Here is a 16,745-nt window from a genome sequence, read left to right as displayed (position 1 = left end):
CAAGTGTGAGAGCCAACATGGCCCGATTCCTCTGGGCTCCAGGTCTGTGACCTGTGACAAGGGGACTCCTGAGCCCATCAATGGTCCACCAGGTGTCAGAAGCCTAACAGTCCCTAACTCTTGTTGGAGAGTCACACACTTTTAAAGGCTCCAAGACACTTCACACCCATCAGTACAGCTATTATCAAAAGAACAAGTGTTGGTGAGGACCGCTGGCTGGAGAAACTGGAGTCCTTGTGCACTGCTGGTGGGAATGTAAAATGTGAAATGGGACAGCCGCTGTGCAAAACAGCTTGGCAGTTTTTCAAAAAGTTAAACATAGAATTACCATATGATCCAGCAACTCAACTTCTGGATATATAATCAAAAGAACTGAAAACGAGGACTCAAGTGAAATAAATCAGAGAAAGACAAATACTGTAATATCTCATTTATATGTGGAATCCTAAAAAAGAAAAGAAAAAGATAAACCACAGAAAAAGAGATCAGACTTGTGGTCATCAGAGGCAGGGAGTACAGGGTGGGGAAATTGGAGGAAGGGGGTCAAAAAGTACAAACTTCCAGTTATAAGATAAATAAGCATTAGAGATGTAATATGTAACATGATGACTACAGCTAACAGTACTATATGGTATATAGGAAAGTTGTTAAGGTAGATCTTAAGAGAGTTGTTAAGAAAATAGATCTTAGGGATGCCTGGGTGGCTCAGCAGTTGAGGGTCTGCCTTTGGCTCAGGTTGTGATCCTGGGATCCTGGCATCGAGTCCCACATCGGGCTCCCTGCAGGGAGTCTGTTTCTCCCTCTACCTCTCTGTGTCTCTCATGAATAAATAAAATCATTTAAAAAAAAAAAAAAAAAAGAAAGAAAGAAAGAAAGAAAATAGATCTTAGGGAGCCTAGGTGGCTCAGTGGTTGAGCGTCTGCCTTCAGCTCAGGTCATGATCCCTGGGTCCTGGGATCGAGTCTCCCAACAGGCTCCCCATGGGGAGCTTGCTTCTTCCTCTGCCTGTCTCTGACTCTCTCTCTGTCTCTCATGAATAAATAAATAAAATCTTAGAGAGAGAGAGAGAGAGAGAAAGAAAGAAAGAAAGATCGATCGATCTTGGGGATCCCTGGGTGGCTCAGCGGCTTAGCACCTGCCTTCGGCCCAGGGTGTGATCCTGGAGTCCCAGGATGGGGTCCCACATCGGGCTTCCTGCATGGAGCCTGCTTCTCCCTCTGCCTATGTCTCTGCCTCCCTCTCTCTCAATCTGTGTCTCTCGTGAATAAACAAAATCTTAAAAATAAGAAAGGAAGAAAGGAAGGAAAAGAAAAGAAAAGAAAAAAGAAAAAGAGAAAAGAGAAAAAGAGAAAGAGAAAGAGAAAGAGAAAGAGAAAAAGAAAAAGAAAAAGAAAAAGAAAAAGAAAAAGAAAAAGAAAAAGAAAAAGAAAAAGAAAAAGAAGGAAGATCTTAGGGGTGCCTGGGTGGCTCGGTCAATTAAGCTTCTGCCTTTGGGCTCTGGTCATAATCCCAAACCCAGGATCAAGCTCCAAGTCAGGCTCCCTGCTCAGCAGGGAGTTTGCTTCTCCCTCCCTCCGCCCCTCCCCCAGCTTGTGCCCTCTCTCTCTCTCTCTCACTCTCGCAAATAAATAGACTAAATCTTTAAAAAGAAAAAAAAGTAGATTTTAAGAGTTCTTAAAAAAAACTTTTCTGTTTTTGTATCAACATGAGATGATAAACATTAGCCAGACTTCTTGTGGTCGGGTTCTCTGGGTGGCTCAGCAGTTGCCTTCCGCCCAGGGCATGATCCTGGAGACCCGGGATCGAGTCTCACATTGGGCTCCCTACGTGGAGCTTGCTTCTCCCTCTGCCTGTGTCTCTGCCTTTCTCTCTCTCTGTGCTTCTCATGAATAAATAAATAAAATATTAAAAAAAAAAACCTTCTTGTGGTCATTATCTCACAATGTATGTCAGTCATATTACTATGCTGTACACCTTAATCTTATACAGTGCTAGATATCAATAGTATCTCAGTAAAACTAGGGGGAAAAAAAAGGCAGGGACTTGACCCTGATTTTGTACGCCATGTTCACAGTATTCACAGCAGCCAAGAAGTGAAAACAATCCAGTGTCTATCAACAGACAATTAAAACAAAATGTGAGGGTAGCCCTGGTGGCGGTTTAGCGCCGCCTGCAGCCAGGGGTGTGATCCTGGGGACCCTGGATCAGGTCCCGCGTCAGGCTCTCTGCATGGAGCCTGCTTCTCCTTCTGCCTGTGTCTCTGCCTCTCTCTCTGTCTCTATGAATAAATAAATAAAATCTTTAAAAAAATAAATAATAAATAAATAAATAAAACAAAATGTGGTATATCCATACGATAGAATATTATGCAGCCTTACAAGGGAAGGAAATTGACACATATGACAACATGGATGAACCTTGGACACATTATGATCAGTGAAAGAAACCAGTCATAAAAAGATAAATATCAAGGCGCCTGTCTGGTTCAGTCGGAAGAGCATGCAACTTTTGATTTTGGGGTCATGAGTTTGAGACCCACACTGGGTATAAAGATTACTTAAATAAACTTTAAAAAATTTAAAAGGACAAATACCACATGATCTCACTTATATGAGATCCCAAAAGTTATCAAATTCACAGAAACAGAAACTAGAACGGTGGACACCGGGGGCTGGGGGAGGGGAACGGGGAGTTAGTGTCAATGGGACAGTGTTTCAGTTTGGGAAAATGGAAAAGTTCTGGGAATGGAGAGTGATGATGGCTGCATACAGACAATACCACTGAGCTGTACACTCAAAAATGGTTAAGAAAGGGGAAAAATGATTAAGATGGTAATTTTATGTTATGCATATCTCACCACAATTTTTTTAAAAAAAGGCCCAAGAGGGGCAGCCCCGGTGGGTCAGTGGTTTAGTGCCACCTTCGGCCCCGGGCATGATCCTGGAGGGAGACCCGAGATTGAGTCCCACGTCAGGCTCCTGGCACAGAGCCTGCTTCTCCCTCTGCCTGTGTCTCTGCCTCTTTCTCTTTCTCTCTCTCTGCATCTCTCATGAATAAATAAAATTTTTAAAAATTAAAAATTAAAAAAAATAAAAATAAAAAGGCTCCAAGAAACTTGAATCTCACTTTATAAGGGGAAGATATAAAGGAAAGGAGCTATTGCCAAAAATAGAAAGAAAGAAGAAAGAAAGAAAGAAAGAAAGAAAGAAAGAAAGAAAGAAAGAAGAAAAGAAAAAAAAGAAAAGAAAAGAAAAGAAAAGAAAAGAAAAGAAAAGAAAAGAAAAGAAAAATTTAAGAAAGATTCCAAGGGGTTCCAGTAAAGACTCTTACTGATTGGTCTTAGCACTCCCAAGGGCTCCCTGACTATGGCCTGTCATAGGATGGAATGCCCCAAAGAAAACGTCTCTCCGCACAGTGGAATGAAATTAGAGTTGGGTCAGTCCCCCCACAGTGAGCCTAGGCAGGGGCTGGAGCTCATCTATACCCACATAAGTCACTGCAGTCACTGCTTAGTCGGCTAGATGATGAAATTAACCCCAACTTCCCGTACCCCCGCGCCCTCTAGCTGTCCCACCATCCTAGCCTCCCTCCTATGGCCACTCTCTCAGATCTCACGCAGACTTTGGCAATCTCAGCCTGTTCCCAGACGGTTCCGCCTGCCCCACTTCCCACGGCATCTCCTGCCCACAGCCCGCTGTGTTTCTCCCTCCTAGTAGTCATCATTCATGGTCACCACTATCAAATCATCATGCTCTCAATGGGCCTCTCCCACAGGGATGTAAGGACCCTAGGATGCAGCCTGGCTAGCCTGCCCACCATGAATCCCCCATGCCCAGAACAGCACTAGGCCTGCCTCAGCCCACTAATAAATCCCAAGTCAGTCTGATAAACAGGATGAGGCCACATGCACATGTTCAGGTGAGGCGTGCAGTGGGCCAGTCCCCATATCAGAAAGAGGCCAAGGAGCATGTGGAAATGTAAGGAGTAATCCCTTGTTACACACTGGGGCTCCACTTGCCCAGGATAGACAACGGAGGAAACAGAACCCTCACCTCCCATCCCAAGGGAACAGCATTCTCCAATGGAGAGGGGGCTTGGCCCATTGAGGCTGCCCTTATGGGACTCCCCAATAGCCATGCACTCACATGCAATCTGAAGGCAAAGATGGAGCCAAGGCACCCAGAGCTCTGGGCCTGACTTCTCATACTCCATCAGCAGGGGTCCCCAGCCTGGTGGATTCAGCAGTCACCCCCAGGTCAGGTCAGATGTCTCTCCAGAAGCTCAGTCAGCATTTCCTGCCCTCCTCTGCTCTGTATGGCCCCTGCCCACTGTCCACTCCATGATCACCACCTGGTGAGGCTGCTCAAGAGATGGAAAAGGAGCATATGCAGAAGGGGCCAGCTCCCTCAACACAGTGGGATGGACTTCTGATAGGAAAGCTGCTGAAGAATCTGAGGAAAGCCATTTCTTTATTTAAAAGAGAAATCTTTAATAATAGAGACAAACGAGTAGATATTTTAAATTTGTGGTACACTAACACATGCATACAAGGCGTGGAGGGGGATAAGAGAGGGAGGGACAGATGGGATGGGATGACAGGATCCTCTGACCTGGAGTGCCCTCTACTATCTTAGGTGCTGCTTCAACCCAGGAAAACTGAGGCTCAGAAGTATGCCTGGAGCAACGCCTGGGTGGCTCAGCGGTTAAGCGCCTGCCTTTAGCTCAGGGCATGATCCTTGGTCTGGGGGATCAAATCCCACATTGGGCTCCCCACCGGGAGCCTGCTTCCCCCCCTCTGCCTATGTCTCTGCCTCTCTCTCTGTGTCTCTCATGGATAAATAAAAATCTTTAAAAAAAAAAAAAGAAGCCTGGATCCCCAGGCTGTCATCTGGAGCTATCTGGAGCCAGTCTACCTGACCCCAACTCGTGGTCTTCACCATCCTTTGAGGGAGGCACCTCCTTAGTAGGACACATGTCCCTACATGTCTAAGATGGACACAGGGACAGTAAGGCAATCAGTAAGGAGCTGACACCCACCGACAGCTCAAGGTAGGAGTGGGTGGTTAGCTGGAAGGGCACACATTCAGGAAAGTTGTCCCAGAGTCAATCTTCAGTCTTCCTATCTAAAGAACAGTGAGAACACCCACAAACAAAGGTGTGGAGGATTAACCGCAGTCCTCAATCATAGACAGCTCATTAACTTCTCAAAGACAGGGTGATCCAAGGCCACTTGTTCCACAGCACTTCTGAGATTTCTGGGAAAGTCCTCGACCCAACTTTCTCTATGCTTTAGACAGCATCACCTGCCCTCCATGCAGCCTTGGCTCCCCCATAGTCAGAGCTGGTCAACACCAGCACAAGGGAAATGTGGCATCCAACTATCCTTGAGCAAAGAACACGATCTAAGAACTGAAGAAAAAAAGGCTTCTGGCTTCCAGAGCTGCCACATCAATTCAAAACACCTTCCAAATACACTCAGGATGTTTGAAAGAACCGCATAACATTCACATCTGGGAACAAAAGCAGCAACCCAGAAAGGTGTGGGCTCTGTAGCTGGCCTCAATAAGGCAGCATATACACATCTACCATCTCACCCCTTGACATCAATGATGATAATGATGCCCACCCACCACAGACCAACAGCAGCTCCCAGATCAGCTGCCCTCATCTTTCCTCCAGCCCAGAGTCACTTCAGAGGCAGTTGTCAACATCTTTTCAAGCCACACATAACCTGACTCTCACAAACCCAGCTCAGGCATGACAATAAAGCTGAGTGTGTGAAGATGTTTCTGCCATATGTTCAGAATCAGGAAAGGTTAGAAATGTCCGCCTCCCCAACCAGCCACAGGTGGCTGACCAAATACTTCTCACATCTGTTTCCATGCCCATTCCCCAGTGCCACCCCAGCTTAGGCCCTCAGAGCCTTCTTCCTCTAACCCTGCCCTCCCTGACCATCCACCACGCGGACCAGACCTTATCTCTCCCAAGACTCAATTTCAACGTACAGAAGTTGTACCCATCAGCCAGCCACACACAGCCTCATGCTCCCCTCTGAGGCACAGGCACACCAGGGGTGCCCCTCACTGCATTTCAGCATCTCTGCACAGCCCTTGGCACGGGACAGCAGACAAGGGTCTCAGCACACAGGAATCCTGAGGATTCCTCGCTTACCCCATCGGTATGGTGCCCCAAATTCATGTACTGGAGGAATACTGATCAGTTAGGGTGCACACTGCAAGGGAGATGCAGTCACTGGAAAGTAAAGCTTACGATTACATTAAATAAAATTACATTACATTAAACAATAGACCTAATATGGTGTCAGGGAAGAAGCAAGATCTAACACTATATGAGGACACCTCTGTGACGATGAGGTATCCGGACACAAGACAGAGGAAGGTGCAAAGGTGTCAACAACAGACATGGCCTGGGCCCATGGGAACAAGAAGTTGCTCCTTTCAGGTATTTTGCAAGTTTTCTACACTATACTATAGGCTATACTCCTATACTATAGGCTATACTCCTTTTAAACTTCTCAACACGTGTTACTATTAAATGGGAGTTCGGTAACCCCATGAAGTTCACAAACAATCAAGGCCCACTGCCCTCCAGAAGGGCTGCAGGGAGTCACCAACGTGCCCTGCTGACCTGGTGACTCAGCCAAGAGCCGCGTCACAACGTGGTCAGGGAGGGACGGAGCCGAGAGAATATAATTAGCATCAGACTACAGTGCAGCCACTTGGTGTGGGCACAGGAGGTCTCTCTCTGGATGGTTAATTTGGATACCAGCTTTTTTATTAAAGAGTAAAGTGACAAAACAACTACACATTGTAGTTGTCTATCACTCCTAGCACCTATAGGTCAGAGATCATTTGGGGGAACTGTTCTCAAAAGAGTCCCTTTGGGCACTTGATGACTGTGGAGTAGCCACGTATCACTGGAGGTAAGATCTCAGACAACTCCAGGCTGTGCTCATTACAGACCAAAGAGAAAATCAAAGTCAGAGAGCAGGGAAGCAAGACCCTAAAAATGATGGACCCAGAGGAGGCCAAAGCCCAAAGGCACAACATCGATGGCCAGCCTGGGCTGCTGCCACAGAAGTAGATTTCCCGAAACCAGTGTCTGCTCCAGGACAGAGTTACTTGGAACAGGAGAAGCAGTGTTATTTTCAAAGACTCCCCAGAGATGTCACAATCCGGGTATGATGTCAAAACTACTTCAAGGGTGATGAACTCTGGCCTTGCCGATGAGTCAACAGAGGGTGGGTTTCCGCCAAGCTGCCTGCTGTTTACACACAATCACCACAGTCACCGTGGTGCAGGAACAGCATACAAGCTGGAAACCTAGTCAAGGGTCACAGTGGCTGAGGCAGGGTTTGGCCCCTCACACAGCCTCACTGGCTGCCTGCAGAAGCCTCCATCACTTACCCCAACTCCGGCTGGTTCACACATCCTCCCACAGCACCTTTGAGACACGCACCTACTAGGAAGGACTCACCTCACTCAGAATTATCAAGAGCCCACACTGAAATACGCAAGTAGGGACGCCTGGTTGGCTCAGTGGTTGAGCATCTGCCTTCAGGTCAGGGCATGATCCCAGGGTCTGGGATCAAGTCCTGCATCAGGCTCCCCATGAGGAGCCTGCTTCTCCCTCTGCCTGTGTCTCTGCCTCTCTCTCTGTCTCTCATAAATAAATAAATAAATAAATAAATAAATAAATAAATAAATAAATAAATAAATAATAAATAAGAAAAGAAAAGAAAAGAAAAGAAAAGAAGAAAAGAAAAGACACAAGTAAACCAAACCGCTACAGCCCCAGAGGGCAGGAGACAGGAAGCCATGCTCCTGACATCAATGGACCTGGCTACTCCATCTGGCCCAGCCAGCCAGATCACCCTTCAGAGGGGGCAGAGCTTGGAGCCACACACTGGCATGCAAGTCTGAAGCCTGGTTCTCAGTCCCATCCCAGCTGGGAATTTCCTTCCAGTGACTTGGCCTCTCAGAGTTTCTTCCCGTTTCCTCACCGGAGAGGTGGGAGCCATTCCCCACCATAGGGCTGAAGGACAGATGTGAGATAAATTAACGTGTATAGCTCAGGCCAGTGCTGGCATGAGGCTGTGATCCACAGGTGTTGGTTATCGCCATTTTAGGCTTTCTCTGGGGTAGGGGGCATAGGACAGTCACTTCGGCAACCTCAGGAATATATACAGCCACTCATGTCACCACTGCTTGCAGGAGTCCAGAATGCTGGAGTTTAACTAGAACTCAAGACCATCGAGGGACCCCCTTTCATAGCTGTGTCACAGTGGCTCAAGCTCCCTCCCAACTCAAGAGGCAACCTGGGCCGAGTGATCTTGGACAGGTAGACAAGGACTCTCTGAGCCCCCTCACTGCCCCCAAGGCATAGGGGAAACAACAAGCTAGCCTCTGGCCAAGGTTACCAGAAGATGACACGAGCCTGGACAAAAGGCCTAGTGGGGCCCGGCCCACAGCCAAGAAGGGCAGCCCCAGCTATTCCTGAAGACAGCAGGGCTGGCAAAAAGCTGCCCTGCTTAGGGCCCAGGGGGCACCTCCCAGAAAGGGGAGACAAGCCTACCTCCTGGGGCCTTGCTGTGGTTGGAGAACAGAGGCTAAATTAAGGCTCCTCCTGCCATCAGTGCCCGAGCTGACATCCACACAGCCGCCCCCTTAGCAGCAAACAGCCCCCATCACAGCTCTACAAGAGTCATGGACTATTTGCTGCAGGCCCCTTCCACCTCCTCTCCCCACACACCCTTCCTAGGACAGAGCCCCAGTACCTCCGTGTCCCAACACTCTCCCCAGCCTCTTGTGTCTCAACGCTCGAAGGCAGAGTGCCTGGAACCCCCAACCCTCCCTGCACAGGACCCTTCACCAGGGAAGCCTCAGCTCTGGCATCTCCTAGAAGCACCTTCTCAATCAGTATCCTTTCACGCAGCCCCACCCTACCATCACATCACACCATTTTATTTCCTTCCTGATGCTGATTGCTGACAAGCTCTTTGTACCGATATGTCTCCTGCTTCCAGAATGTCAGCTCATGACACTTGGGACTCATCTTGGTCACTTCTGAATGTCTAGCATCTGAGCAGTAGCCCTACACAAGCCAGGTGGTCAATCAGATTTAGGCAGATGCAGCCCAGGCTCCCTGTCTCCCATAGTCTCTATTCAAACCTCCAGGTGGGAACCAGCTCTGGGTTCCATACCCTCTGGGTATGGACACCAAGTGCTGAAAACACAGCAGGAGAGGGGAAGTGTCAGGGCTGCACTGATAGCCACACATGTGTCAAAAGAATCCCCACATCCCTGAGAGAAGGAGCCAGACTTTAGACACAGCAGGGCACTGGGACCCTCAACAGTCCTGAGAAGGATCCAGAGCTCAAGGCAGGTAGGGCAACCTGCCTTTGCAACCCTGAAAGAAGCACTCAGGGCTGGGAGGGCTCAGATACTGGGATCTACACAATCCTAAGGATCAGAAGGATCTAGAGCTGGGAGAAGGTCAGGCACAGGGATCCTCATAGCTCCAAAGAGGAGGATCTGGACTGGGAGGGGGTCAGGCACTGACTGGGTCAAGGCCTCAAGCAGGTAGAACCAAGATTTAAACCTAGATAGGCTATAATCTTCAGGCTTCTTGAGTCCCTCTCTGGGCTCTCAATTTTTACTGAACAATAATATGCTCCTCACCACCAAGCAGCTTATAAACCAGGAGAGAAGGTCACTTAGCAACAAAGCCCACTAAATCCAACAATGCAATAGCTGGGTGGTTGAGGCAGGTGCCCCAAGGACAGATACTTCCTCAGAGTGGCTAGGGAACACTTCTCTGAGCAAGCACATGACGCTATCTTAGAAGGATGGGTCCACGCTTCCGCTCTCTTCTCTCCCAGAAGTAGCCAAACACAGTGAAAAAGGAGATCTATGGGAGTAGCTGCACTGATAGCCACACATGTGTCAAAAGAATCCCCACATCACTTGTTTTTTTATATTCAAGGAGAAATTGCACGAACCCCAAGTCTAGACGGTGGCAGCTGCGTATATTACCTTCTGCCACATTCCAAGCTGGCCATCAGGTCTGCACAAAGGCAGCTCAGACTCCACACCGCTCTGAAGAGAGAAACCACAGGGGACTTTTACTCAGGCTACTCCAAGAGTTAGGATTACAGGCTCTCTTGGGCCACAGAGAAAAGTTTCACATGAACTTCCTCTCCAGTCCCCTGCCACATCTGAATCTGTAAATGCCTCTTGCAATTAAAAGTAAAAATAAAAACCCTCTCCACAAGTTGCCATTGGCAAGCCATATAACCACAGTGCTATAGAATAGAAAACTCCAGACACTACTGACAATCGTACATAAGAGATTTTGTTAATAACCCATACAGTTCTCTGGTCACAAGCTTCTGAGAAAAATGCAAATTTGGGTCACCCTCAAAAGTTTCGCCCAGCTGGCTTGGAAAAGTTCTTCAAGGGAGCCCCTCCTGGCTGATCAACACTGACATACACAGCTGGGCTCCAAGTGGGATGAGCTAGAGTCTGCAGTTACCTTCGCCCTCACATGAGGAAGATCCAGCTTAGTTAGGGGATGTAACCAACACCCTAAATTAAAAATAGCTGTGTGACAGCATGAGGTGGACACACAGGCAGCCTTGGGGACGACTAGATCAAGCGAGGGCAGCATGGCAGGGAAGGCGGGGCTCCTAAGTGACCAGGTACCAAGTTCACCTTATTTACATGACTCATGAGCTATCCCTCAGCTGTTTCTAGGAAAGCCCGCCTTCCTGCAGAACAAGTCAGAATTGCCTAGGGAAAAGACTCCAGACTGGAATTCCACAAAGGAGACTTAAGCTGGACACAGTGATCTCCCCACCCCTCACCCTTGCCCGACTCCTCACCTGCTAGGGTGCTTTAGCCTCATCCTGAGGAATCCTTTTGACAAGGGAAGACCTCGGTCTTCTTAAAAAAAAAAAAAAAAAAAAAAGACTCCTTCTATGAATGGGAAATTGGGACACCGGGACGGGAAGGAAACTGCCCCAAAAAGTGGGAAGCAGCACGGGAAGGGTGGGCACCAGGAAAGTGGTGGGAACGTAACACAGGAAGAAATTCCCGGCTTAGCTAATGGTGCTGAACAAGTCTGGGGCAGGAAGAAAGCCACATTCCTTCCTAGTTAGTCTCTCTCCTCACCCGCCCTCAGCCCCCCCATTCCCAGTATACACAAACACACACACACACAGGGAGCAGGGCCTCCCTGAGCCTGACATTAGACCCCTCCTCAACTACTTCACGACTATAAAGCCCCCACTTTCCAGGCAACAAGGAAAGGGGCTCCCAAACCACTTCCCCTCAGGTCCTGGCCACTCTGGGCACCTGAAACTTCTGTCCTGACACAAACAGAAATGGGAAGAAGCAGGTTTCTGACCAGGGCCCCAGATGTGCCCCCAAATCAAGCCTAAAAGAAGGTGCACAGCAGCCTCCCCCCAACCCACGCACCCTGAGCCAGGTGGCAGAAGTGAAACACCTCTAACTTCCCCAGATGGGCCCAAATCGGCCCCTGAGAAGTCTGAGAGTCAGTAGCCAGGTGCAGTGGCCAGAGCTCCCTCCCAGCTGCCCACTAAGAGCGCCCATCCTGGGAAAGGCACCATGCCAGCGACCCCCACACACACACGCACAGCTTCCCCCCTACCCAAAACACTCCCACTCTCCAAAAATGTCCAGTGAGACAGGGTCACCTGAGAGGGGTAGGGGAGTTGGAAACAAGCTGTCAGTTTCTGCCCAAACTCTCCTTCCCAAGAACCAAGAGTGAGCCCAATTCCAAGGGCTACATTGGTGTTAAAGCCTGCCCTCAAGCACAGACTCAGCCTCCCCACACGGATGGAACAGGTTCTCCACAGGTGCCCAACCGTGGTGCCCCACTGACCCACCCTGCCTGGGACCCAGACGGAGAAGCCTCAAGCCTCCCCAACCCCCTCTCCCGTCCCCCAGCTAGGTGAACAGTTCAGTTCCTGCTCAGTGGCTGGGTGAGCCGAGAAAGGCTCCGGACGCCTCCAGGTGCCGACTCAGTCGCCTCCCCTCCTCCTCCCCGCCGCGGACCAGAAGAGCGAGCTCGGGGCCCCTCGGCCGCCCCGGGCCGCCCGCCAGTGTCACCTCCCAGCGCCGTGAAGGAACGCGGTTCTCCGCGCTCCAAGCTGGACAGGTGCCCACCCCGCGACCCGTCGGTCCAGGGGCCCGCGAGCAGCACCCCGGACGCCAGACCCCGCGCCCCCAAGACAGGACGCCTCCGCGAGGGGCGCATGAGGCCGGCCTGCGCCTCGACGTCCCCGACGATCGCGCCGGGCCCCACGCCGCTCACCTGGCTGGCGCGGTAGCTCTCGAAAGCCCTCAGGGCGCTGTCGGTGAGCTTCACGTGGAATACGGACACCTTGCTGCCGTCGCTCACCCGCCCGCAAGACAGCCCGTAGCTCCGAGCCTCCTTCAGCGCCGCCATCTTGCGACCATCGCTCCCCCGCCCCCCCTTCCCGGTTCCAGCGCCGGCGCGCCGGCCCCGCCCCGCCCCGCCCCGCCCCGCCCCACCGCCCGCTGACGCGCTGCATTATTCATGAGACGCGGCTGGCCACGCCCCCTCTGGATCTAATGAAGCCTGCAGTCACCTCTGCACGGCCCGCCGACTGTTGCATTATTCATGAGTGCCGCAGATCGCGCCCCCTATGGGCCTGGAGAAGCACACAGTCACCGCCCCGATGTGCTGCATATTCATGAAGCGTGGATGGCCCCACCTCTCAAGGCACCAGAGGGGGCCACTTCCGTGCCGGGACTCCGCCCCGACACGCGCACACCTTCAGGCCCCGCCTCTATATGCATAATTCATGACCCTGGCTCAGCCAGGCGAGGGTCGAAGCCACACCCCACTGGCCGCTGACGTGATGCATTATTTATGAGGTCGCTCCAAGCCTTCCGTCCCTGGTTTCTGTCGAGAGCCGTAGCCAGTGCGTGAAGGGGGCGGGGCTGGTGCAAAACACGTGGGGGGCGGGGCCGCTAATAGCCGGTGAGTGGGCGTGGCTATGCAAACCGAGCGCGCGTTGGACGCTGGATTGGACTAGTGGAGCTTCCCGTAAGGTAAGTAGATGGGATTTCCTGCCGGGGTTGTTAGGGTATTAGGGGTGTTGGGGAGGCGGTGAAGTTTGCTCATGATAAGAGTATAGTTTTAATAGAATAAAATTCTGTATCCTCAAGGTTCCTGAGACGTAGCGGTTGTGCACCTTTCCCATTTTAAGAAAACATTTTATGTATCATGACTTCAATGCATTTAAAGTGTCCTATTCAGTGGCATTTAGTACATCCACAATGCTGTGCAGCCGCTACAACTATCTTATTTGGAGAAATTTTCATCACCCCTAAAGAAAACAGCTACCCACCAAAGTCACTCCCCAAACCCACTTCCTAGCCCCTGCAACCACTAACCTACTTACTGTGTTTATGATTTTACTTATTCTGGACATTTCGTATCAATGAAATCATATCATTGACATGCTGTGACTCGCACTCCGTGAAAGACTCAGCATGATGTTTTTGTGAACTTGAATGAAGGCAACCTCATTTAAAACAGAGTTGGGGGCACCTGGATGGCTCAGTCTGTTAAGTGTCAGATTTTTTATCTCGGCTCAGGTCATGATCTCGGTTGTGAGATCAAACCCCGTGCAGGGCTCTTAGTTGGACCTGGATCCTGCTTAAGATTTTCTCCCTCACTCTCTGCCCCTTCTCTCTCTCTCTCTCAATAAATAAAGTCAGGAGTTCAGAAGAGAGAGCTCTGTGCCCTCCTGACTCATTGTCAAATGCAAACCCCAACAGGAAGAAGTCTATTTTGCTACCCCAGCAGGATGAAGGATGATTTTCTCCTGGCCGAGCCGATGATAACCTGCCACCACTCAGCCAATGAGAAACTGTCACTACCTTGAACTCTTGCTTTCCTCCAAATGAGACCCTCCCAAATTCCTCCTTTTCTGTAAGGTAATGTTTCATATCCTTTGTTCCTTTTCTACCAATAGTTTTATAGTTTTTCATGTCCAAAGTTACAATTCCTCTACTATTCCTGAATAAAACCCATTTTGCTGGTAAAATAACTGGCTGTTTTATTTTCAAGGTTGATGTTTCCAAGGCGGGTCCTATTGTGGCATGTATCAACGTTTCATTCCTTTTTATGACTGGGTAATATTCCATCGTGTGGATGGACCACATTTTGTTTAATCATTCATCCACTGATGGACATTTGGGATATTTCCACCATTTCACTCTTATGAATAATGCTGCCGTGAATTCATGTACAAGTTTTTGTATGGTTGAATATTTTCCCTTCTCCTGGGTCTATACCTAGGAGGTATTATTAGGTCCTATGGTAATTCTGTGTTTAATTGTTTTTCACAGGAGCTGAGAGATTTTATCAATCTCTGATCCTATCAGTGGGGGAACTGAGGCTGGAAACAGCACTGACTTGCCCAGGCAAGCTTCTCTTGGACTCCTGGGTCTCCTAATCTACAGGAAGTTCATGACTTTTCTCTTTCCCTTCAATCTAATTACAAACAGTAACCATAGGATGAAGATTTTGAGCTAAGAGAGGAAAGTGAAGTTCAAAGACCTTGTTATATCGCTACCAAAGTGACCTCCTTAGTTCTGCTCACCACTGCCAAGTTGGCACTATTATCCATTGATCCTCTAACCATAAACTGCTGAGCCCGAGGCAATGCTAGATTTCTTGAAACACTCTCCCATACCTGCCGTTAATATCTCCATTTACAAAAGGTGAAACTAAGAGATGTGAGGCAGCACTCAAGGGCAGTGGCACCGCCGGCGAGCAGGCTGGCTGGAACTTGAATTTAATATCTTTCTGACCCAGAACCCTCCTGATTAGGCACCTGGGTCCCTTTCCCTATATTTCCTCATTGAACACCCTCAGCACAGGACCTAGCATGGAGTAGGTGCTCAGGAAATGTGTTGAATGAATAAATGACATTTAATTCTCACAACACAGCTATCAGCCCATTTTGTAGATGAGGAGAATGAGACTTAGAAAGGTTTCACATCCAGCCTGCCTAAGCCTAGGGTCAAGGCTCTGGAATCCTCTATCCTTCACCTGGGATCAGTCCTTCCTACCTGGAAGATGCTAGCACTTGCTCAGACACACTGAGCCCTCTGCCCACTGTCTGGGCCCAGCGGTTTACCCAGGAGCTAGGCCAGGTAAATATTGGAGCAAGAAGGACTGCACTGCCCAGAGGGATCACAGAAGGGCAGGATTAGGTGAGGCATGGGCAGTCTGGAGTGAATGATGGGGAGGATAGAGACAGCTGGACTGCTGAATGGAGAACATGGGAGGAGCCAGCTTTGAAGGCTGACCAGCTCACTGTATGACTTTGGGAAAGGCATGACCCCTTTCTGAGCCTCTGTGGATTTAGCTCACAGACAACAGTAGTAACACTGAGTGCTTAAAATGCCCCCAGCTCTGGGTTCAGTGCTTGGCATCCAGGATTACCTTCTGGAAACTGAGGCTTGAAGAGAAGATAATTAAGAACAGGGGCACCTGGCTGGCTCAGTAGGGGGAACATGAAATTCTTGATCTCAGGGTTGTGAGTTCAAGCCCCACGTTAGGTGTAGGAATACTTAAATGTTGTTTTAAAAAGAGAGGGCAGGGGCAGCCTCGGTGGCTCAGTGGTTTAGCGCTGCCTTCAGCCCAGGGCGTGATCCTGGAGACCCAGGATCGAGTCCCACATCTGGCTCCCTGTATGGAGCCTGCTTCTCCCTCTGCCTCTCTCTCTCATTCTCTGTGTGTGAGTGTGTGTCTCTCATGAATAAATAGTGGTTGAGCATCTGCCTTTGGCTCAGGTCATGATCCCCGGATCCTGGGATTGAGTCTCGCATCAGGCTCCCTGCAGAGAGGCTGCTTCTCCCTCTGCCTATGTCTCTGCCTCTCTCTGTGTCTCTCATGAATAAATAAATAAAATCTTTAAAATAAATAAATAAAATAAAAAGAGAGGAGGGAGCACCTGGGTGGCTCAGTTCTTCAAGCATCTGACTTGATTTCAGCTCAGGTCATGATTTCAGGGTTGTGAGATCAAATCCCACATCAGGTTCCATACTGGGTGGAAACTGCTGAAGATTCTCTCTCCCTCTCCCTTTGCCCCTCCCCATCCCTCTCTCTCCCTTCCCCCGCAAAAAAGAGAGAATTAAGAACACTGCAGGGATCCCTGGGTGGCGCAGCGGTTTGGCGCCTGCCTTTGGCCCAGGGCGCGATTCTGGAGACCCAGGATCGAATCCCACATCGGGCTCCCGGTGCATGGAGCCTGCTTCTCCCTCTGCCTGTGTCTCTGCCTCTCTCTCTCTCTGTGACTATCATAAATAAATAAATAATTAAAAAAAATTAAAAAAAAAAAAAAAGAACACTGCAACCATGGGCCGTGCTGCTTAGTAATGAGCATCTCTCCGCTGTATGTTTAATGTCCCAGTGGCTCCCAGTGGGACCCCAGGAAGCTGGTTGATCACTAACGGATGGCCCGTGAACACATACTCCACCTGGCAAGCTTATTGCAAAAGCTCTATCTCTACAATGGGAATAGTGATCCTGGTCTGCTGCTCATTCCCTATATCTGGACATGTCTTGTCCTCCTCGGTGTGCTCATATCGTAAAATATGTATAATCACAGCATTTACACAAGAGCCTGGTCCTGGACCATTGGCAAATGGCATCATCAT

At 49.5% G+C, this 16,745-nt stretch overlaps 1 protein-coding gene and 1 long non-coding RNA gene across 3 annotated transcripts in view; one reads left to right on the top strand and one right to left on the bottom strand.

Annotated features, from left to right (window-relative positions):
- The window catches only part of ELL (elongation factor for RNA polymerase II), a 79,217-nt gene extending 66,415 nt beyond the window's left edge, over positions 1 to 12,802 (bottom strand). The window contains exon 1 of one of the 2 annotated variants that reach the window (XM_025458078.3): positions 12,656 to 12,802. In XM_025458078.3, the coding sequence (XP_025313863.1) occupies positions 12,656 to 12,682 (27 nt within the window). In that variant the 5' untranslated portion in view covers positions 12,683 to 12,802. Of the gene's footprint in view, positions 1 to 12,357; positions 12,528 to 12,655 lie in introns of those variants that run through there. The other variant, XM_025458077.3, reaches the window with a different exon arrangement.
- A 65-nt stretch (positions 12,803 to 12,867) lies between these two features.
- On the top strand, positions 12,868 to 16,377 carry LOC112666754 (uncharacterized). Its single transcript, XR_003140958.3, has 3 exons — positions 12,868 to 13,121; positions 13,854 to 14,012; positions 14,427 to 16,377. It is a non-coding gene; the product is annotated as an uncharacterized LOC112666754 (long non-coding RNA).
- The last annotated feature ends 368 nt before the right edge of the window (positions 16,378 to 16,745 follow it).

This window comes from Canis lupus, chromosome 20 (assembly GCF_003254725.2).
Source record: "Canis lupus dingo isolate Sandy chromosome 20, ASM325472v2, whole genome shotgun sequence".
Classification (NCBI taxonomy): Eukaryota; Metazoa; Chordata; class Mammalia; order Carnivora; family Canidae; genus Canis; species Canis lupus.
This window is presented reverse-complemented; position numbering and strand designations above follow the sequence as displayed.